Genomic DNA, 23,915 nt, shown 5'->3' on the forward strand with positions numbered 1-23,915 from the left:
ATAAGGTTTTAGGTTTAATGGCTTGGCTTGTGAATGATTTGTCGCGTATGACGGACCAACAATCCCAAGGCTCTCTTATTATTATTATTTTCTCTTTCAACCATTTGAAAACAACAATCTTGCAACTTGATTCTCCTCTAATCACTAACTAAAGTTAATTAAATTAAACAACTCTCTGTCAGAACGATACTCTTTTCATTACTACTTCGGTAAGACCGTGCACTTGCGGTTTTATCCCATCAATACTGTGTTTAGAGTGTTTTGTTTCTATTAAGGTGTTCGTCTTAGGTGGTGATGTGTTTTGGTGGGTTTATCTTCAGGGGCTTTGTTTGGTGGTTATGGTGTATCGTCTATATGCGGCATTATTTGTATCTTGTTTCGTCCATACCCTGCGTCCTGCGGGGATGACGTTTAATAATATTTGCTGATTAAAAAAATTATACAGACACATTGAATCTAGACCATACAATCCTGATTGATCTGATGCATGATTGAGTTCATCTCTAACTCAATCATTAGTAATTGTGCATTTGTGCTTTATTTCCTTCACTAATATTATATCTTCAAAAATCACAAAACATCAAAGAATCACAAGTATATTCCAGGCCATCAAATTTGTTGAACCAATATCTCTTGACACACACCTTATCACTTTATCAACTCACCTCAATCAAACCGACTCCATCAACAAATCACCTGAAACCATGCAACTCTTCTGCTTCTCACCTGAATCATATCTCATCCTCATCATCTCCTTTCTCTTTCTCTATCTCTACTTTCATTTCTACACCACCTCAAAAAACCACATCAAATATGGCTTCAAAATCTACCCTCTACTTGGAGCCTTACCTGAATTCATATTAAACCGCCACCGTTTCCTTGAATGGACAACACAAGTCCTCCGCAACTGCCCTACTAACACCGCGGTCTTTGTTCGCCCTGGCAAAATCCATGGCATCATAACAGCCAACCCTGAAAACATACAACACATTCTCAAAACCAAATTCGAAAACTATCCGAAAGGCGAAAGGTTCATCAACCTTCTTCAAGATTTTCTTGGTAGAGGAATCTTCAACTCTGATGGTGATCTTTGGAAGCTTCAGAGAAAAACCGCCAGCTACGAATTTAACACGAAATCTCTACGTAATTTCATCGTCCAAAATGTAACAGTTGAAACAGAAACCAGACTCATTCCAATTCTCTCAAAAGCAACTGAGAAAAATGAGATCATTGACTTGCAGGATGTTTTAGAACGGTTTGCATTCGACAACGTTTGTAAACTCGCTTTTAATGTTGATCCTGGATGTCTTGGAGGCAACGGCACTACCGGAGCCGCTGCCTTCATGGCGGCGTTTGAAGACGCCGCCTTGTTAAGTTCTGGAAGGTTCATGACTCTTTTTCCATTCTTGTGGAAAATGAAGAAGATTTTCAACGTGGGATCAGAATGGAGATTGAAAGAATCAATCACAACCGTTCATGAGTTTGCTGATGAGATCATAAGGTCAAGAATGGAAGCTAAAGAGTCTCCCACAAAAGGTGAAGATTTATTATCTCGCTTCATCGGAACAGAAGAAGCTTCACCGGAGTTTTTACGTGATATTGTAATAAGCTTTATTCTCGCTGGACGCGATACTACATCGTCTGCTTTGAGTTGGTTTTTTTGGATTTTATCTTCAAGAAATGATGTTAAGGAAAAAATAATCGAAGAAATTGAAACTATACGTTTAAAGAGTGGATGTGCAACGACGATGTTTGGATATGAAGAGTTGAAGGAGATGCATTATTTGCATGCAGCTATAACCGAGGCAATGAGACTGTATCCTCCGGTGCCGGTTGATACAAAAGCGTGTTTAAATGACGATGTCTTACCAGATGGAACTAGGATTATGAAAGGTTGGTTTATTTCTTATCATACTTATGCTATGGGGAGAATGGAGAGTGTGTGGGGAAAAGATTGTAATGAGTTTAAACCAGAAAGGTGGTTAGAAAATGATAAAGATGGTGCGAGTGTGTGTAGAAGTGAGAGTCCGTTTAGGTTTCCGGTGTTTCATGCGGGTCCTAGGATGTGTTTAGGGAAGGAAATGGCTTATATTCAGATGAAGTCTATTGCGGCTTCGGTTATGGAAAGGTTTGAGATTGTTGCTTTGGAGAAAGATACTTGTCCTGAACATGTTTTGTCTTTGACTTTGAGGATGAAAAATGGGTTGCCTGTGAATGTCAGTCTAAGGTAAAGGAAAGTGTACGAAGGTTTGAAGGTGTAAAGTTGTGAAATGTAGTCTGCTGTAAGTGGATAGTTGATGTGTAGATTGTAGATGTACACAAATCACACAATTGCTGATCTAAAATGGATGTTTAGGATCATAAGGATTTGCATTTCAACTTTGTATATGTATGGCTGTTATTTTTCCATCAAGGGACCAAATTATGTGCATCTTCAATATTGTGTAACCACAGTTTATGGTCTCCTTTCAATATTTGTTGGCCAATGGTAACATCATGCTTTTTTTATTCTGCCAGAACAATGGAACTACTTTCTGGAGCTTTATAAACCTTGATGATTTCTTTTTTATAATCAAAATATATATTAATACTAATGAATACAAGAGTATTATAATCCATATTAGCATTACAAATCTAAATAGATTAAAACAAGGCTAACACCAAACAGGACAATTACACCAACCCCCAATTTTAGGATCTGCTCTACCAACAAACTAACCCCAAAACACCAAATATGTGATACCAATGTCACACAATCTGCAATCCCAAAAATAGAAGTTTACATGCAATTTTAGTACATTTAAAATTTAAAAAATCAACAGCTAAAAAACAGTATTTGAGGTACAGCAAACTTTGCTAGAGATACCTTCCAATTGGAATATAAGAGTGAGGAAAGAATCATCTCTTGATAAGTAACTCATAATGTGAACATTTCTAATAAACTTCTAAAGAAGAAAATGAGATACAAAAATGAGAAAATGTGATTTAAACTAACAAGTATCTCATCATGGTAAATGTTTCCACACTGTTTTGTGGCAGCAGTACTAGTAGCACTCAAGATGAACATTACATAGGGATCAAAAGGAAATAAGGAATTTATACACAACTTCAGTACACAAGCCCCCGTTCAAACTCGGGGAAATCTACGGATCCTGACTCAATTGGTTTCATCAGATACGCAGCCAAAAGCTCAGATACCAGGGCAGCAATCAGTGGAATCCTCTTAAAGTTCTTCACTACTGAATTGTCATCAGTCTCGCCAATAGCAAGAATCTTCTGGTTTATCACCACCATCCGGTCCAACTTTCTCTTAAACTCTGGGTTCTCAACATCAAGTACAGCTGGGAAAATCCTTGCAGTTGTTCGGTTTGTCTGCAAAAACAACCCAAAATGAAGCTTAAGTAACTGCTTGTGATTTAAAAGTTCATCATTTATTCTTAGTTAATCAACTCTCGCTTATCATAAGTGTTTATAACGTTAACTCAAAGCTCCACTACTTTAATTTGACAGAGATTATAGCGAATATGCAAACACAAACTAACCTCGATTATGACATGCATGTCAAACTCTTTTGTGTTAAGTCCAATTCCTTCATAGAAATCTGTGCGTTGGCAATCATTCAGATACATGGTGACATAAACCTGCAACACAAATTTGATAACTATGTTTAACTAGGGCTAATAAAATATAATGACCACAAAATTATAATGGAAGACAGGAAAAATGTGATCTCTTTGGCTAGAATACAAAGGAATGCCAAGGAAAATCTGATTCTCCATGTTGGATATACTTGTCATCTATGAAGCACCGACACAACCAACACAGACACGGACCAAGTACTAATTTAAGAAAATAGAAGTGATTGAATCTAACCACACGTGTCGGTGTCGTATAGATGTCAGACACTTGATATGTCTTCAACCTGAAGTGTCGGTGCTACAAAGCTTGTCCTCGATGTGCATTCTCAGTTAAGGTTTGTAAAGTATTATGTAACTCGGCACCAATTGGAACTAGCTATTGAGGTTTCAACTTAAGAATCTTAAAGGAAGAGCAAAAATGTGTATGCAAAAGAAAGAAAAGATACCGATAGACAGAAGAAGCGTGACCACAACTTCGCCTTCCAGTCATTGAGAAATTGTGGCTGTGCTTTCATCAAAGCAGAGAAGAAATCTCCATGCCTGTTCTCATCTTGGCACCAGTTCTCAAAGTACTTAAAAATGGGATAACATTGGTACTCGGGATTTTGTTTGAGATGTCTGTATATGGTTATGTATCTCCAGTATCCAATTTTCTCAGACAAATATGTAGCATAGAAAATAAATTTGGGCTTGAAAAATGTGTACTTTCTAGCCTTTGTCAAGAATCCCAAGTCCAATGCCAAATTGAAATCAGATAAACCCTTATTCAAAAACCTGCATATAAATCAAAAGAATAAGCTCAATAACTGCACGCAATAAATCGTAAACCGTAACTAATGTATATTCTTTTAACGATTTCTCCCCATGCGTTGCATGATTCTCAATACTAGACATATAGACAAGTAAAAGCACAAGATGTTTCCTTACCCTGCATGCCTAGCTTCATCCCTGGACATCAGAGAGAAAATCTCAGCCACCACAGGGTTGGTTTTCTGCCATATCAAATCCCATGCAATATATCAGACCATGAATAGAAGACAAAAAAAAGTGTATAAAGAACAACAGCATCTAACAAGACATTAAATGTAGCAAAATTACATTAAACTACCCAAATGTCATAAAACCAAAATCCTAGTACGTAGTGTTGCAAACAAAGTTGTCTAAATGATGATTTTTTACTTTGCATGTCCCCAAAAATACTTTTCAGACCATAAAAAAGTTCAAAGAACTGTTTTTCATTAAGATTGCATGATGTTGTCAATTCAGTCCCTGAAATTATTAATATTTCAAAATAACCCTTGAATTTGCAAATTTACAATCATATTAGTCCTATTTCAAAATTTATTAGCTTCATGAACCAACTTGCTAAATTTATGATATACTCATCATCAATTATGCTAAAATGAATGTTGAATAAGGTTTATAAAGAAATAAAGAAAAAAAACAAACCTTAAGTCTCCTTCCAAGCTCTTTGTAGAGAAGAAAACCAGAGAATTCAGCAGTACAAGACCTCTCAAGAAACTCAACAAAGATCTGTCTAAGAGGGCCATCAAGTTTATCAGCAGCTTCCTTAAACTCCTTGTTCCTAACAAAATGAGTTTGATTGTAATCAGTCTTAAATTCCTGAAGCAAAGCTTCAAACTCATCTTCATTAAGGTTCTTGTTAATCTCAGTGTTGAAAAGGGTCTCCATTTCATCAAAATCAGTTGTGTAGAATCTTGGTGTCAAAAGGGTCTCTTTGATGGCAGTTTTGTTTGGTTTCTTGCTTGGTTTTGTTGAAGTTGGTGTTGCTGTTGGAGTAGCAGACATTCTTATGGAATATGATGAAACTGTTCTTCTAGGAATGTTGCTGAATTTTGGTGTGAATTTTGAAATTGGTTTCACAAGAGCCATTTCTGCTGCCATAATTGGAGCAAAAAACTTTGATGGGGGTCTGTGAAGTGAGTGAACTAAAAAGCTTTGAAGTTTGAAGATGTTTTTTGAGAGACAAAGTACTATAATTTAGATTGAGTTTGTGTGATAGAATCTCATCCAATGAAATCTTTGAACGTTAATTGAAAGATGACACGTGGCATTTGTTGTATGTTTCTGCTTGTAACATGATTGGTTGTGGTGATTACATGTTGTTGATGAGAACTTGTGGCTTTCTTTTGCTCTCATTGGATACTTGTTACAGTATTGATTTTTGTTTAAGATTGGTTTGTTTCAGATTGCTAGATTTGTTTGTTTTAGATTAGTTTGTGTGCTGAATTAATAAGTTAATTTTTTGATTTTTTTTATTTTTAAAAGGTTAAGTGTGTGTTTGGATACACGTTTGCCAATCCAATTTCAATACATAATTGCAGTGAAAATTTTGAAGCTAGTATATCAATCTAATTTTTTTTTTTTTTTTTTTTAATTGTTGTGGTTTTCATCGCAATTCTGTACAAATTCGACGTCAATCCAAACATATACTAAATAGTTTTGTAGTCTCTATGAAATTAGAAATCTTTTAAGCTTGATTCGATAAAACATTTGATAACAAATGTCCTAAGAACGCTTGTTAAGAAATCTAAAATGAACAATTTTATTTTAAAAATAGTGTATTCAACACATTAAAATTTTAAAAAACAATTTTTTTCACATAAAATTTATTTATTGTTTTATTTTTTTGAATTTTTATCAAATATATAAATGTCTAAGGATATTTCTTATCATGAACTTTTATTTTAAGACTGCCATCGTTAGAAAAGATTGATGTGGCGGTGAGTTGTGAAGATGATTGTTTGATGAACCAATACGGTTCTTAACAATATGTTGGGTAAGTTTATGAGAATCATCATAATTTCTTAAAAGATTGCAACATTAGAGTAAAAATGAATGAGATGTTTCAAATGAATAATATTGTGTATTTCCCTCATGGATTTAGCTCTCTATCTTTTCAAAAGGAAGAACATAAATTTGTTTGACCATAAAAATTATTCATGTGTTATTATTTATTTCATAAAATAAGATTATTTAAAGATACAAATGTAATTAGTTTTTATCAACTAAGTTAACCAAAAGCATTTAGATGAGGTAGTTTAGGTCTCAGGTGACTTATTCATGTAGTTTAAGTTCAAATTCAACCTTAAGAATGCAAAAGTTTTACCGACCTAAAATTCAATTCCTATCTAGCTCAAAGGATTAATCTATCAAATTGTGTCGGAGGTTATCAACTTTATACCCATAAAAAGTTATGAAAATACTAACGAGATCCCCCGGTGTTTTCTTTAAAGACTTTAAATGATAAATTTTATAAAAATTTGTGTTTTCAATGCATTGAAAATTGAAGTATTTGACCTTTTTAAAAAATAATATCTTGATTTAAAATTTTTAAAGAGTGTCCCAGAGATACTCATTAGCAAGAAGAGTTATTACCAATAGTTTTCCAACAAGTCAAATGTAATCTCTCACAATTCAAACTGATCACATTTCAACATCTCAAGCCTTTTCTCTCTTTTGAATGATGGGAGATCACACTTTTTCTTCTAGTGAAAATTAAACATGATGGGATCTATTTCGCTTTTCTAATCCTATCTTTAGTTTCAATCAAGTTGAGTGGTACTTTCCCACATCAAAAACATTAAGGTGACACTTAGATATTGCATGCTTCACAAGCAAAGGACCTGATGAGAGGGACAGATAAATTGAATCATACAGAAGAGAAAAATCAGTATCAATGTACTACTTACAGAAGTTCTAAATATCCACTAGTAAATAAAAAAATCAACCAATCTAGAATTTAACAAGGGACTAAGTGGAGTAGACAGACACATCTAGCACAGTACCTATCATAAAACTTAGCCAGACAATCTTTTCTGCATTATTTTGAATGCAAGTGGAGTTTACACATCATACAACAAACACTTGCCAAAGTTTTATACCAAAATGAGAGAGGAAGTGCAACGTCAGCCCCTCCTTTATAGCATCAATGAATTTTGCATGAATCCTGCATATTCAGAATTCTTACAAACCACCAACTGCTGCAAACCAATGTGGTATGGAAGGACTATCCTCCATAGGCAAACAGGTAATCAAAGAGAGGACCTGCAACAATAAATAAAGATCAGTCAAGGAAATGGCTTAAGAATGAAACCTCAAAGTAGTTGAATTCACCTCAAAACATTACATTCCCTCAAAACATTCCCCCATCCAAACACACTCTAAGGCTTTGTTTAAGAATATTATAACAACGTGGATTGAATTTGAAGAATTCATAAAAACCCTTCAAAGTCCTCCAATGCAATTTTTGAGTTCCCCCCAAATGATAGGGATTTTGTATTATAAGGAAAAATGAACCCCTCAAAGCCCTCCCCTATCAAAGTTTTCCATTTCTTCCTCTTGCTTCTTCCTTTTTTCCAAAGTCCTCCCCTCCCTTCCTCCTCCAAACTTGCAAACAAAACCATATGATGGAAACTAAATAAAGTATTTTACATAGCTTATGTTTGGCAATTGAGTTTTAGAGGGAAAGGGAGGGGGAGACTTATTTTACATTTATAAATTAAATAAAGTATAAAATGTGTCTAAAATCGATTGAGAGGGTGAATGAAATATTATATGATCATATATCATATCATTCCTTCAAAAAAAAAAAATCATATATATGTCAACATATAGACGTTCTCCAGAACATTCCCCTCAAAAACTCAACTCCCAAACATAACCTTAGAGATTGCTTGGTTTGATAAAACATTTTCTACTCTTATTTTCTTTTTTAATTGCAATATTGTCCTTTTGGTTTCTGTTTACAAATACTTGTACATAAAATTGTGAAAATGGCTTTGCAATTAAAGTGAAAACTGAAAAAATAAGAACAGAAAATGAATTCTCAAACAAAACAGTTTCTTAATTTCTTTTTCCTCCCTTTTTGCAGTACATTCGGCATTACAGTATCTAATCCAAATTCGAGCATGATATGTTGAGCAAATGTTACTGTCAGAATAAGCAATTGTCGCTGCCAATGATCCAACTTAAGCAACCCACAAAAATTTACGGGCATAATGTAGCACCAACATTTCAGATTGAAGGTGTGTCCAGTGTTCAACACTGACACGACACCCACACATATGATTACATTCAATCATTTACATTTTCTCAAATTATTATCAGTGTTGGTGTCGTGTTTGGTGTTTGTGTCGGTGCTTCATATGGTTTCATTGGTTCGAAAATTCTAGACAGCTAATACGCAAAATTTTCAACAACAAAAATGTATGAAGAGTGAGAAGAAAACCTCTATGCATTAAAGAGCAAAAGTTGGCATTATAGCTTAACATGAGTCATTTCTGTCATCAGTTGCTTTAGTTGCATTTATTTCATCAACAGTAACAAGCCTTTGATCAGATTCTGTGACTTCGAATCCAGCATGGGAGCTACAAACAGACTCTTCCGTTGAATCTTCGATTGCGATACTATGGAAATTTAAAACTGTAGCATTAGATGTTCGGCTCGAATCTTTTACGTCTTCCTCAACACTGTAGAATGGATCAAATGAATGTTGTCCCTCCTCGTCTTCAAACTTCATGTCATCCTCAAAACTATCAAAATCAAAATTTCGCAGAAGTTCGGGAATTGGAAAACCACCGTCGTCTGCACGCCTAGATCCCATTTCAACATCAATTTTCTCCTTTGGAGTCAAAATCCCATCCGCAAGATTCGGAGTCAAACACCCAACCATCGTATGTTCATCCTGTTGTACAAACGATCGGAAATTATTCATTGAAGCAGGAATACTGGAACAAAGCGTTTCTCCAATATTTCTTAGTGATCCCTTATTGTATGGGTTCCCTTTTTTATCATATTGGTACCGGAAGTTCTCGTAAGTTGTCTGGACAATAACAAAAGTAAAAAACTGTAAGTTTGAACTAATAAAACAGCATGTGATGGAGATGAATAAAGAATCCGAAATGATTAAGATATTTTTTGCATTTTGAGAAGTAAAATTAGTCACCTGATTTGTACAAATGAGATAGAAATGGAAAGCTGTGAGCCCACCAACAAACCAGACAGCAATGAAGCAGTATATAATGAGAAAATCCGATACATAATCATGTGAGATTCCATCCCAAAAATCTTTCTGCGAAAGATTGATACAAGAGAACACAAAGACATATAGGCACAAAATGGTTGATGTTGAAATAAACATGAAGAAGTACCGATAGTTTCGCTGCAGCATGTAAGACAACTGTTAGTTCTTGTGGGAAATGAAATGGAGAAGATATGGACACAACAAAAAACAAATAATTCACATTTCTGTTTTTGACCAATAAAACCAACTCAAACAAACATCGAAGAAGACACTTAAAAGAAGTTAATAAAGATATTATACATTGCAGTAATTTTGTCACTGCAATACAAGAAAAATTACCAACTTCAGTCAAGAGGTAAATTGTAGTCGTAATTCATAAATATAGAATCAGAAGATCAACTGTATCTGCTTTCAGATTTGCTATATAATTTTTTAAAACTTATTACCAAATAGTAAAAAAATATATTTTTTGTTGCATTAAAACATGGAATACTATCTCCACAAATGTTTCTAAACTTCAATTTTTTTTGCAGCGAAGTTGACTTACTCTTCCGATGCACTGGCCAACCCAGGGGCAGTGATGATCAAATCTCTGGACACAGTTGTTGCATATAGAACAATGAGAAGTACGAGGCGGTCGATATAGCAAGCATGTATCACAGAACTTCACTTTCACCGTATGACCATTCACAAGTACATCTTTAGTTCGAGGTAGTTTTAAATGAGGGGTCGAACCATTAATCCACTCCATAGAAGGAGTAGGTATATTAAACGCGTCATCATAGTCTGGAGGTGTTGAATTTCTCGGGATAATTCCAGGATCTCTCCCAGAAGTCAAGAGAAGGAATAGGAAATCCTGCACATGAGTTTGCCTTATATATCAGTTTTAATTTTCAAAAGAGAAAGGTGCTCAAATCGTAAGCTACGAGGAAATTATATAATGAAAAAGATAATGCATAGCTTCGACTAGTTTCGGTAAAATGAGAAATTGTCGAGGGTGTTTACCAGAATAGTGAGAACTGAACCCACAATCACTACAGGACACCAAAAAAGATGATCACCATTATTGGCCTTCTCATGCTTTGCTTTAAGATACATCTTAACACAAAATGCAATTGCAGGTGCAGCAATTAGGAATGTTGTAAGAAACAAGGAAGCTACGTCAGGACCAAAAACCAGTCTCCCACCACAGAGAAATTTCTGAATGAAGGGAACAAAAAAAAACAAGGAATTAATAAAGAATAACATGCAGAAAGTCACTTATCTCCAATCCAATACAACAACGTAAAACAAAAACATTCAAATGGTAAGCATATAAAACCTAAAAGTCCACAGCCATGACAAAAATTTATTCATTGAAATAAAAAATTGACCATAAGAAAAGTGTTCCAATTTAAGTGGCACTGGTATATCAAAACATCATGGATTTTGAACTTAAATATGCACGAGAATGGACGTAAGGGAAAGGAAACAACATCCACAAAAGTTTAATTACAAAATATTTGCAATAGCAAGCATTAGTCAGCGTTTGTAATTTACTACAAGAACAAACATAGTATATGTTTGTAATTTACTACAAGAACAAACATAGTATATGTTTGGTTTCGCGTTAGAGTCTTCAAACTTGCGTCATAGACTATTTCCACTTTGATTCATCAAAGCTCCTAAACTAAGTGTGGTTTTGTTGAACGTGCCGCAAAATCAAACATATACTTATCATTGCAAACAAACATTGGACAGACAACAATTATGCAATGAAAGCAAGTAAGCAACAACATTCATGCTAAAACATAACATATTATTATTAACACAAAAGGAAGAAGAAAAAAACAAAAACAAAACTTTCAATACAACATAATAATCAAAACAAAGGCAAAAAAGTTCAACTTCAAAGTGAGATGGCATTCATATCAAACACAAACAATCAACGCCATTTACAAAAACCAATTTTTACATCATAATTAAGAACTAACAATTAAAACAAAAAGAGAAAGAGCAAAAAAGAACTAACATTGCCACCCCTCCAAACTTGATAAAGCCTCCTTGGTTTCATATCATGGGCCCCACCTCCAGAAGGAGAAGACCCAATTTGAGAATTTCTACTCCTAATCATGGCACCACCACCACACGTGTGTGTCACCAAAATTTACCTCTTAAATTCCCCAAAACCCATAAAAAAACCCAAATGACCCAGAATCAAATTCCTCTTAAAAATCAAAAATTTTCTTCTGGGGTTCCTTCAATTATTATTATTATATATCCTCTTTCACCAAAATGGAAAATGCAGATGAAAGAGGAGAGAGAAAGAAGGGAATGGGATCACAGCAATGGAGAATGAAGCTGTGAAACCAAATATACAAGGAAGGAAGGGATCATAGGAGGACGAGAATCTCCATGTCCCTGTTTTGTAATAATCAAAAAAATTCCTCAAACTTTCCAAAAAAAAAAACAAAAAAATCTTAATTGTTGTTCTTGTTTTTCTCTTTCTCTCTCTAAAAATGTTGTTGTTTTTCTCTCTCTTCTTTAAGGATCCAATCCAAAATGCTGTCAGCTTATGATGATGTTTGTTCCTCCTGGGCGGATCTTCCAATTCTTTGCGCCTTTTACGCGCCTAATGTTTCTTTTTCTCTGTCACAACAACAAAAATGTTTCACTTGTTTTATGCCCTCCCTCAATGACACATATTATAGAAATACATATATTATAAATTGTTAAAAGTTGTGATATAGTTTTCCAATGTAAAATTGTTCATTTTAGGTTGTTTAACATATACTTTAAGAGCACAAATTAATCCGACCCTTTATTAAGACATGTTTCACTTTTTCTTTTTTCTTTTCTCTTTCTCTTTTGTTTTTTTGGTAAAATGTTTGAGTTTATCTTATCATAAATAAATAAATACACTTGTAATAATTCAGTCAAAAATACACTTTAATATTTATTTACTTTTTATAAAATAATAAGATGATTTGACTGAAATATTTTAAATATGGAGAAGTTGACGAGTCTCAAGTTGAAATTCAAGGTCGTACATATTGACGTCTTTTATTTTCTACTAATGATAAGGTGCTTAAAAAATTAAATTCGTTTTATCATCGAACGTAATTCAGTCAATCATTTTCTGCATAAAAATAAAAGGTGACAATATTAATGTAGAAAGTCATGTAATATAAGATAAAATGATTAATATAAATGGTATGGTTCTTTTCTCAAAAAAAAAAAAAAAGTCTTCATCACTACCTTAATAATGATATATGAGTATACATAAGAGCAATTTTTGACATTTGGCATGTTAATGCAAACATTTTTTTCGAATAAAAACAACTTATTTCTTTGTTTATTCCTAAAATAAAATTTTAATTAAATTGTTGACTCAAATGTACAGTAAATAATGGTAATAAGAAAAATTATAGCAAATTCCTCTCAAAAAAATTATAACAAATTCCTTACACATCCTTATTTGGGTAAATTTAAAAAATGTATAAAAACTATACGTTTATATATTTATTTTTTTCAAGAAAATGCTAAATATTTCTGGCAAAGTCAAAGAACTCACAAGACTGGTATTTTAAAATTGGCTTAATTGCACTTTTAGACCCCTATCTTTCCAAAAATTGCGGTTATGGACCCCTAACTAATTTAAATACAAAATAACCCCCTATGTTTTGATTATTTAGCAGTTTTGGACCCCCAGTCCATTGTTGACTCGGTCAACTCTGACGTGGCACCCTAAGTGAGGTGCCACGTGTCAATTTTTTTTTTTGCCTTGGGGTCCAAAACTGCCAAAGAATCAAAACATAGGGGCTGTTTTGTATTTAAATTAGTTAGGGGTCCATAACCGCAACTTTTGGAAAGATAAGGGTTCAAAAGTGCACTTAAGCCTTTAAAATTTAGTCCGTTCTGATAGATATTTTAAAATTTAGTTTTTTGATAGTGGTTAAGGTTTAAACCCCGACCTTACATGTATTAATGCATTGTTCTTACCGGATAGAAAATAATGGGTTTAGTAAAAAATAAAATTGTGGTTTTTTTTGTTATTATAATGGGATGATTTTGATGAACCGTCTGGTAACCTTTATAAATTACATCAAGAAGTCAATGAAATTAGAAACCTCCCATAAAAAATAATAGAAACTAAGGTTTTTTTTTTAGGGGGAACGGATAAAGGTGTGACACTAATTACAAATACTAGACCATCGATTCGTGCTAACGTACGGGTAATATGGAAGGTAATATTTGACGGTAATAAGTAACAAAATAGTTTAAATGAATGTCATGATTGTCATATAGTATTTCATAATATTAAGAAGCATAGACGTTGGTACTGTACCATTACATAACTTTTCGACATCGTCCTTGATACCGTAACGTAACATTATAGGTTAAGTACAAGGACGAAGCTAGGTACTAATGAAAAGGGGCAGCCGCCACCCATGAAATATATAGGACCCCTATAGGACTCATGTGCATATAAACTGTTCTCCACCCATGATTTCATATCCACTTGGTTCACTTATACTAAATTTTTTTTTTTTTAATTAAACGTCCACTCATGTTCTCTTTTTTCTTACCATCTGTAACATCCTAGACAACTTTTAGGATTGTCGACTGACCCCACAAATCAACACGGGTCTTTTCAGCGTGTTTTGTCCTCACTCGCACGCTTACCGGGAAACTTCCCGGTAGGTCACCCATCCCAAAATTGCTCCAAGTCAAGCACGCTTAACTGTGGAGTTCTTATGGAATGAGCTACCGAAAAGAAGATGCATCCTGTTGATATAGGTAGTACCCAACAATTCTTATAAGCCTTCCTTCAACCATGTAGTCCCATACCTACAAGGCCTTAGGATCCCTCTCATTCCGGTGTGATTCGGTTCCTCTAGAAGCTGTCGGGAGCCGCTCATTGTCGTGCCTTGTGCACCGGCGACCACTCCCCGCCCTCGTCAGCCTTGGGTGTTACATGCCCACCAGCTTCCGCTTGGTTCGTCCCCGAACCACACCGTACTGGGAGAGCTCTGCTCTGATACCACTCATATCTTTTTATAGCATATTAAATTGATCAGTCTACTAAATTTTATTCCTATTTTCAAGTAGAAGCTAACAACGTTTGGGAAATTAGGGGTGAGAGAGATACCCTAAATCATACATTCAAGAACAATTATATTCTAAAGTTCCAATTTATAAAAATTTCAAGTACCGCCACACCTCAAGATTTAGTAGTATATATTTGATATTGTTTATCTTGCAAACAAAGTAGGAGCAGGGAGACAAAATAGGAGGAAATTGTTATAGGATGGACTCCGTTTAGTAAAAACAAAGTAGCAACGATGAGTTGAAAATAGGAGCAACGGTTATAGGATGAAACAGTTAGCTTCCGGGTTAACTTTAATAAATAAGATATAAGACATCTCTCCGTTTGAAAATAAGATTTTGATTAAATTAACTAAATTCAATAGGTTTAATTAAACAGGGGTAATACAGTAAAAGTAAGTTATAATTTAGGTTAAAACTAGGGCAACAGTTAACGTCCGGGTTAACTTTAATTCATAAGAGATTCAATAGGTTTAATTAAACAGGGTAATACAGTAAAAGTAAGCTATAATTTAGGTTAAAATTAGGGCAACAGTTAACGTTCGGGTTAACTTTAATTAATAAGAGATAAGATATCTCCGTTTGAAAATAAGATTTTGATTAAATTAACTAAATTAAATAGGTTTAATTAAACAGGGGTAATACAATAAAAGTAAACATAAAATTTATGTTAAAATTAGGGCAACAGTTAACGTCTAGGTTAACTTTAATAAATAAGAGAAGAGATAAGAGATCTCTCCGTTTGAACATAAGTTTTGATTAAATTAACTAAATTAAATAGGTTTAATTAAACAGAGTTAATACAGTAAAAGTAAGCATAGAATTTAGGTTAAAATTAGGGCAACAGTTAACGTCCGAGTTAACTTTAATAAATAAGAGATAAGAGATCTCTCCGTTTGAAAATAAGATTTTGATTAAATTAACTAAATTAAATAAGTTTAATTAAACAGGGGTAATATAATAAATGTAAGCATAGAATTTAGGTTAAAATTTGGACAATAGTTAGCGTCCAGGTTAACTTTAATAAATAAGAGATTTCATTTAAAAAATAATGAAAATATCTATCTATATATAATTTAGAATTAAACATAGTATTATTATATTATATCCCTTTTCTTTACTATTTTTTTTAGTTCATGTAAATTTTGACTGGATTAGTTCATGTAATGAATAATATATGTTCAGATCAGTGTTAGAAATATCTATAACAATATATAATGGGAATATAGAAAAAAATTAGGCTGAATTTTTTATTATTTCTTTTACATCCTTAAACAAATTTGGTTTTAAAAATGTTATATTATTATTTGTCAAAAAAAAATGTTATATTATTAGTAGGGTGGTTATTTTACCTCACCCAAATCAGAATATCTTATATGGTTCGGGTCTTGTGTTTGATCAAACCGACTCATGTACACCCCTAATTATATTAGTGTTATTGAAAAGATAGAATTTTTATTATATTATTGAAAAAAGATAAACATAGTTTGTTACCATTTAAAAGCCACAAGCATCATTACATAAATTTTAATCAAAATCAAAATTCTATAAAAAAAATATTGTTAATAATTTACATGTGTTGGTGCTGTAAAAGAAATACACAGACCGGGTTTAAACCCTAGTAAGCATAATTTTAATTTCTCAAGCATATAAAAGGACTAAAATATTCATTTTAATCGATATATTACATACGTTAATTTCATCATAAACAAGCAAGCCTTTAAAAAAAAATACATAAAACCTTTTAAAAAAAAACATAAACGAATAATATTATTATACAAGTAAAACCAAATAATAAAGACATAAAGAAAATAATTATATTTTTATAAATATAAAAAGTTTAATATAATTAAAGCAAGAAAAGATATTTTAATTTTAATTTTTTTGAATAAAATTTTATATTTAAATTTTTATTTTGCAAAAAGCATATTATGAGTTTTTACTATTTCAAATTTTCATGTATATATTGAACGGTTTTTTTACAAAAATATATCAAACGTTTTTTTAAGGAAAGAATATATCAAACGTTATTCATTATATATTTGTATGTTGGATAGTGTAAAATATATTTACACATGCATCCAATTAAATCATGTCACTTTTTATGGATATATTTTAGGAACTAATGGTATAAAAAAAGTGGTATTATGATGTGATTATATGTGTAAAAAAGTTTTACTCCGCCGATACATATAAATTCATCTCATTATGTTTTTTAACATGATTTTAAGCTTTTTTTTTTTATAAAATGATTTATGGCATTTATAGAAAAAATGATTTTATGCATAGAAACATGATTTTAAAATTTGGAAATGATTATGAATAGAAAGTTAACACATCTGTCACATGCATAGTTTTGTGATTGTGCTGCGCATTATACAGACAGACATGCACGCGCATATTTAGTGGGTGGGTGCGCATGAATGTGCTCGAGTCCAAATTAATACAAAAAATTGTATTAGATTTGTTTAATGTATACCGCGTCTTTCGAATCTTATCAGATGTAAATAGACGATAAACTCTTAACGTTATTGTATTTTTAAAACTGAATTTGAATCTAAAACTTCGATAAAATAATATATGTGTGTCATCTCATTTAAACAATATTCGTTTAAATTGTATTAAGTCAGCACCTAACTTCGAGTATGTTTAGAATATTCTCTCTTAATTAAACTAAAAATCATAACTTAGTTGACGAAATGCTGGAACCAGATATATATTATATATGCTTATCTAACTAAATATGCTGCTTCAAAGCTGGCATTTGGCTCAACGTGACATGCAAATAAAAACCTACACTTTCTCTTTCATTCAAGTTTAACCTTCAATTTACAACTCATAAATCCGTAAACATCTTTCTTCTTCTTGTCTCTTTTTGTTGTGTTATTATCCTTTAAACTTAAGGTAGTTGGCTCAAGAAAAGATACTATACTAGAAAATTTAATTAATAATATTAGAGTAATGTCTCATTAGGATGCATAACTTTAGACAAAATAACCAATAATTTAAATGGCCAGCCAGCATTTGGCATTGAATTGAATATAAGACAATTTGAAGCATTGTTCTTTTAGAAATTCTATTCGAGACAGCTTGATACAAAAACCATAAGGATTCACGACTGGATTTGTATGTTTAATGTAACATCTTTTGATAACTTTATTTAATTTAGTTTTTATATCTTATTTTATTTTAACAAGCCAAATGGAGTTTTTTGGCTAATGAGCATCTTGTTTTACTTTAACTCTTGATTGTTGGGAATCTGAATTTCTGATATGATTATATGCTAGTGCAATCATAGTATATTTGTCAAGATCCGGATTCTGCGCATTAAAAGATGTATGCGGTCATTGCATTTCATACTTGGATGAAAATCGGATGGTTGATATTCCAACTTCACTAAATTAAAACTTGGAACGAACCATTCAATGTTCATTCAACGGTGGAGATGCAGTGGCTACAGAAAGTTTTGACTGCATCAAATGTATTTACATTTTTCGGTAAGTATGACATTAAACGAGGAAAATGAGAAGGGGAGAAGAAAACAAATGAGCGAGAGAAGCATTGTCCCCGGGTGAGGGCTTTAATATTAACATCTTCTAATAAGCGTTTTCCACAAAAATTGAAGGAGCAAGCATGATATATAGAAGGAATTTTACCTAAAATAACGACGTAGTTAGAATTGCAGACCAAACAAGAACTACAATCCACACTAAAAACTATGAGAAAGAAAGAACAAGCATTTACTATCATACATTAATTCAGTTCCTTCACTCATTTGTATGCCTGTAATGATAAGTGAAACATGTCCCAAATTTTGTAACTTGTCAACTTTTTCTCCACTTTGTGATATGAATATCTGAGTTTTCCTTGTGAGACATACCATTTGTTTGTTTCCCTTTACAACTTCCATTATAAATCAAATCACTACCCTTACCCTTTTCTCAAGTCACCTCATTCGTTAGCGAAAACAGCATGCCAAATGGATCTGCACCAAAAAATAGTTTAGACATTGTAGGAATCATTGTCTGAATCTCACAAGTCCTCAAGTTTCTGTGATGTGACTAAAGAGTTCAATAAATTTCTGATTTGTTTCTATTTCTTGTGTATTTCAAAAATCAAAGCATGACACAGATATGTAAATATTTACAGAAGTTTTTGTTCATTGATTATTTAGGACATACAAGTCATAAGTTGTTTTGTATGTACATAGAGACCAAAACAAACATCAAAATGGTACCTTAGTCTCTAAAGAACCAGCAAATGCTATCTGAAGGAGCTATGGCTTCACATCTGGACCATCGACTCCGACTTTGGATCTCCATTGGGAAAATGTTAGATCGTGATCAACAGGAACAAAAATTTCAAATGGAGCATTCTTCTTTTTCTTCAGATGATCATCAATGCCATTGTAATCCAAATTTTGTAAAATATTGGGTACTTTCTTACCCTCCTTGCCATATACTCCCATGTCCATGTCGAACTTTTGTTTCGAGCTTATAAAACCTTTTTCGAGATCTGAAGTAAAGGATTCATCTTGCATATCATCCTCTTCTGCAACCCATTCTCTGAAATTGATCAGTGGATTTGGAATCTTTGAACAGGAAAGTTCTTTGAAATTTGCCACTATTCCTTTTGTATATGGATTTTCCTTCTTATCGTAGCGGTACCGGAAATTCTCATAAGTTGTCTATAGCAAAAGAAAATTCCAAAAGAAAAAAGTGAGTATAGTTTTGATATATCATTTGGAACTTTACACGAGAAGACACACATGTAAGGTCTAATTTAAAGGCACGTATAAACTAAGCACGTAAAATGGAGAATAAACGAATACAAAAAGAAATTCTCGTATAAAAAGGCTTTTTAGATTCATCTTTTAAATCCTAATAACTCTTTCCCAGCCATAGCTTATAGAAACAAGTGAGCTAAAACATTAAAAAGAATGAGAATATACTTGGTTGGTGGAAATCAAGTAAAGATGGAACACTGTTAGGCCACCGACAAACCAAACGGCTATGAAGCAATATGTAATGAGAGCAACCGATAGGACATCTTCTGACATGGATGCCCACAATCTACCTTGTTGTCCAAGAAGATTAACCCAAGAAAATGAGAAGACGTATATGCACAACAAGGTTGACGATGATATGAACATTATGAAGAATGGATAGTTTCGCTGAAAGAAACATGATAGGAGGAGGAACTGTGTTAGATTTTCTTAGATCAGCAAACCTGGTTCAAAAGTAAACATATACGAAAAACGCAGACATAGCAATGTTGATCGAACTTACTGATCCAATACATTGACCAACCCAAGGGCAATGATGATCAAACTTTTGAACACAGTTATTGCAAATAGAGCAATGAGAAGCGCGTGGTGGACGATATAGCAAGCAAGTATCGCAGAACTTCACCTTCACTGTATGACCATTGACCATCACATCCTTCACTCTAGGTAGTTTGAGGTTAGGAGTTTTATTGTTCACCCATTCCATAGATTGTGAATTTGTGTGACATGATTCATCTGATTCAGGTAGTTGTGAATTCCTAGGGATAATTCCTGGATCTCTACCAGATGTCATGAAGAGAAACGTAAAATCCTGCATTCAATCAGTGAAATGAAACCTCGCGTTTAAAATATCATAAGAAAACTACAAGTACCTATTATTATTGGTAAAGGAAATTTAATAGCTTTACCAACCAAAATTGTGAGGAACACTCCTCCGAAAAGTACAAGGTGGTTATAAAGAGTGTCTTCCTCCTTCATTATTAATAACATTCTTATGCAGAATGTTATTGCCGGACCTCCGATCAGGAACGTTGTCAAAAAAAGAGATGATGCATCCTGACCAAAGACTACTCTTCCACCAAATAGAAATTTCTGACATGAAAAATAAGCAATATCAGAAATAAGTTTACATGATAGTTCAATTGTTCTGTTGAGTCTAATGCCCTATAGACTGGATCCTAAATAAAAATTGATGCATTCACAAGTGACATGTTATCTTATTTTCAAAATGACAGTTACTTTTAAATTAACAAATTCAATGTCTTTGATATATAAAAACTGAAGCAAAAGAAAAAAATTCAGACCATATCTTATATGAGGTTTATTAGTTTCTTGTGGAAGACTAATAAAGGAAGGGGTAGGTGAAGTGCATCTAATGATTTTATTCCTGATAAAGTGATTGCATAGCGACATAGCGACTGCAATACCTTTCTATTATTCAAGCTTAGGGTTTACAGATTACAATTTGTGTTTAAATACATGAACCCTGCCCAACAGAAGAAAAACAGACGAAGATTATTAGGGTATGAAAGGAAGGGAGAAAAAGATAGCTTTCTCATATCAACTGCCATTATATCTTGCTTTCTTTTGTTCTGAAATTCCCTTTGCTTAGGCCTCAAGTAACGGTCTAATCCAAGAAGAGATTTGACCATTCAACTGCCATAAAAACTAAAAAGGAATCAGCAGAATATTCCTCAGTCTACATTCATGAAAAGTCACTACACTTTTGAATGTCACCTCTTATACATTATGGCCTAATCGTTCATCATTGTGTATTGCAATATTCCCTTAAAAGCTATGCAATTCCAGGCGAGTGATCAACTCACCTTTCAAGTTGTTCGATAGTTCTAGGCAAGAAAAAAGTGAAACTGAGTATTGATTTTTTATGAACACTTAATATTCTAAAGCAAACAGAATCTAGTTGCAGAAAAAGGATCGATAAGCCTTTTCTTTCCCCCACTAAATGGGTTTCTTATAAGCATAAGCTAATTATCAACCAAAGCCCTTTCTTAATAGTTGAAGCTAACTATATAGATCAAAGCATGCCAAATTGTCTAATAGCAGACCATTTAAACTTAAATCCTTATAATGATTCAAATGTCACCCTATGAGCTAACTTCATCTTTATTCCTAGAGAAAGTAAATTTCCAAGCTTTCTAATCATTTTGCTACTCCTTCCACAAGGTAAATAAGCAGTTTTCAGCACACTTGTACCTATTGTCAAGGCATTTCAACATTGAAAATGCTCTGAGCCCTTCCTAGAAACAAATTCTGAACTTTCTCTCTTCATCTGCATCAACTTATCATCCTCATACATAATCCAACATCTTTCACTTATCCATATCTCTCCAAAACCCTTTTATTATTCTGATCAACGATAGAAAAATTATCTCTAAGAACTAAAATCTTCACTCACCCCTAAAAACTCAAGTTTTAAGAAATTAGGGCACAAATGCATTTCTATGTGTTAACAATATAGAGAATCAGAGAGAATAGAGAACAAAAAATAAAAGTGTCTAGGGTTTCATTATAATGAACGAAACTTTAGAATATAAATGTTACTCTAATTAAGAGTATGTAGTGAAATATAAATAGACTAAACTACCTAACCCTAATTAATTATAATATAACCTATAATCTAACACCTTCCCTCAAACTCATAATGCATTAGCAACAATAATATAAACTCAAAACATCTAATAATCTAACACTATATTCACTAAGAGTGCATATTAAATACCAAAATCTTCAAAGGTTTCATTTTTGCACCCCATACACCATCAAATACCTCAAAATGTGCCTATGCCAACCAATAACCTCAAAAACACTAATTGTTTTTTCATTTTTTCCCTCAATCTTTTCTGGCATGGGAAAAGAACCAATTCACACAAGATATTGATATTGATCAAAGAAAAGCATAAATGCCAAAAATGGTCAATAAAAATAAAGGTGAAAAAAATAACAATAAAAAGAAAAAGAAGTGTACATTGTTTCCTTTCCAAACTTGATAGAGCCTTCTGTTTTTAAGATTGGAAGTTTCCACTGAGGCAGCCACAGAAGAGGAGGGAGAGGAGGCCAAATGATTATGTTTGGTGCTCATAATGGCCTATAATATATAAAACTATTGACTATATGTTCCTTCTGCAATGATGTCTCCTATAATTTGCAAAAACCCACATATGTTGTTAATGTTGTTCTTGGCATTAAGATTTTTGCTTTCTTGTTATTTCTTCCCTCACCCTTTTAGGTGAGAGATTAATTGGCCGTGGTTGATGAAGAAGAAGAAGGGAATTCAATTTCCCTTCTCACTTTCTTATTTTTTTTTCTTTGTTTTTTTTTATTACAATGTCATTTTTTTTTCTCCAACACCCTCTCTCTCTTCCTGATCTCTCTCTCTCTCCTTCCATGAAACTAGCTTTGCTCTAACAATCTTTTTCATTCCACCGGTTTTGTCGCAGGTACAACTATTTTGGAAAAGATATCTAGATTTGGTAACAATTGTTTTTTTTTTCATGTGTAGATATGACTTGGCATTTCAAGTTCTTTTTTCATTGCATTTTTCACACATTTACATATATCTTTGATACGATTGATCATTCATATAGTTTATACTTTATAGGATGAAATTTAGACTGTACCCACTAAAATGAATGGATCTCACATAAATTTTGAGTCCTAAATTTCAACTAATAAGAAAAAGTATGTTGAAAATTTTGAGTCTCGTTTAAATTTTAATATAATTATATCTCTAATTGCAATGTGTTATAGTCAAAATAGTCTCTCTATTATTTTTTGTCATTAGCAACTATGGCGTGAAATATTAACTTAATATGTGACATCTCCAAGTTGATCTCAACATCAATGCCACTGTAACAAATTCTAATTTGTCGATAAAAGGTATGTCTCTTGTGCCCTAATTTATTGATAATTAGTCCCTGCAAAATTACTAATAAATTTGTCTCTAACATGACGTAAAAGTCATAGCCAAATTATTTCATTTAGAGTTGAAATTGATGTGGGATATTTATGCAATGTGACACTGACATGTTTATTGTGTCACGTCAAAGTCTCTAACAATAGAAGTTCTACAATATTTATGATGTGGGATAATAATGAACCATTTTAATTGAACTTCTACAAATCAAAGTCTCAAACAATAGAGGATAATAATGAACCATTTTAAATGAACTTTTACAATTTTGAATACCAATTTCTTCATTCACTTGTTTCTATTTCCTGTAAAACTTACTCCTTTTTTATGTTTTATATATTCGAAAACATGGAGCTTTGTAATTTGTAGAAGCTAAAAACTGGATACATATACTATAAAAAATTAGAGATAATTATAAAGACTGAA

At 32.8% G+C, this 23,915-nt stretch overlaps 4 protein-coding genes across 4 annotated transcripts; 1 reads left to right on the forward strand and 3 right to left on the reverse strand.

The window, feature by feature from the left end:
• Positions 1-505: 505 nt before the first annotated feature.
• LOC11414022 (cytochrome P450 94B3) lies at positions 506-2,472 on the forward strand. Its single transcript, XM_003624807.4, has one exon. It carries the CDS (start codon positions 705-707, stop codon positions 2,229-2,231), a length of 1,527 nt encoding a protein of 508 aa, XP_003624855.1. The 5' UTR covers positions 506-704; the 3' UTR covers positions 2,232-2,472.
• A 380-nt stretch (positions 2,473-2,852) lies between these two features.
• LOC11420139 (magnesium-protoporphyrin IX monomethyl ester [oxidative] cyclase, chloroplastic) lies at positions 2,853-5,625 on the reverse strand. The gene is made up of 5 exons (XM_003624808.4): positions 5,088-5,625; positions 4,566-4,630; positions 4,085-4,412; positions 3,543-3,641; positions 2,853-3,372 (listed from the first exon to the last, which is right to left on the reverse strand). The coding sequence occupies exons 1-5, from the start codon at positions 5,541-5,543 to the stop codon at positions 3,109-3,111; spliced, it is 1,212 nt and encodes a 403-aa protein (XP_003624856.1). The 5' UTR covers positions 5,544-5,625; the 3' UTR covers positions 2,853-3,108.
• Positions 5,626-7,259: 1,634 nt separating this feature from the next.
• LOC11408933 (probable protein S-acyltransferase 4) lies at positions 7,260-12,355 on the reverse strand. The gene is made up of 6 exons (XM_003624809.4): positions 11,696-12,355; positions 10,690-10,884; positions 10,232-10,540; positions 9,607-9,822; positions 8,890-9,483; positions 7,260-7,706 (listed from the first exon to the last, which is right to left on the reverse strand). The coding sequence occupies exons 1-5, from the start codon at positions 11,795-11,797 to the stop codon at positions 8,926-8,928; spliced, it is 1,380 nt and encodes a 459-aa protein (XP_003624857.2). The 5' UTR covers positions 11,798-12,355; the 3' UTR covers positions 7,260-7,706; positions 8,890-8,925.
• A 5,994-nt stretch (positions 12,356-18,349) lies between these two features.
• LOC11411488 (probable protein S-acyltransferase 3) lies at positions 18,350-20,769 on the reverse strand. The gene is made up of 6 exons (XM_039827997.1): positions 20,761-20,769; positions 20,471-20,650; positions 20,061-20,369; positions 19,724-19,945; positions 19,010-19,459; positions 18,350-18,757 (listed from the first exon to the last, which is right to left on the reverse strand). Exons 1-5 carry the CDS (start codon positions 20,767-20,769, stop codon positions 19,049-19,051), a joined length of 1,131 nt encoding a protein of 376 aa, XP_039683931.1. The 3' UTR covers positions 18,350-18,757; positions 19,010-19,048.
• Positions 20,770-23,915: the final 3,146 nt, after the last annotated feature.

The sequence above is a fragment of the Medicago truncatula genome, chromosome 7 (genome assembly GCF_003473485.1).
Source record: "Medicago truncatula cultivar Jemalong A17 chromosome 7, MtrunA17r5.0-ANR, whole genome shotgun sequence".
In the NCBI taxonomy this organism is placed as follows: Eukaryota; Viridiplantae; Streptophyta; class Magnoliopsida; order Fabales; family Fabaceae; genus Medicago; species Medicago truncatula.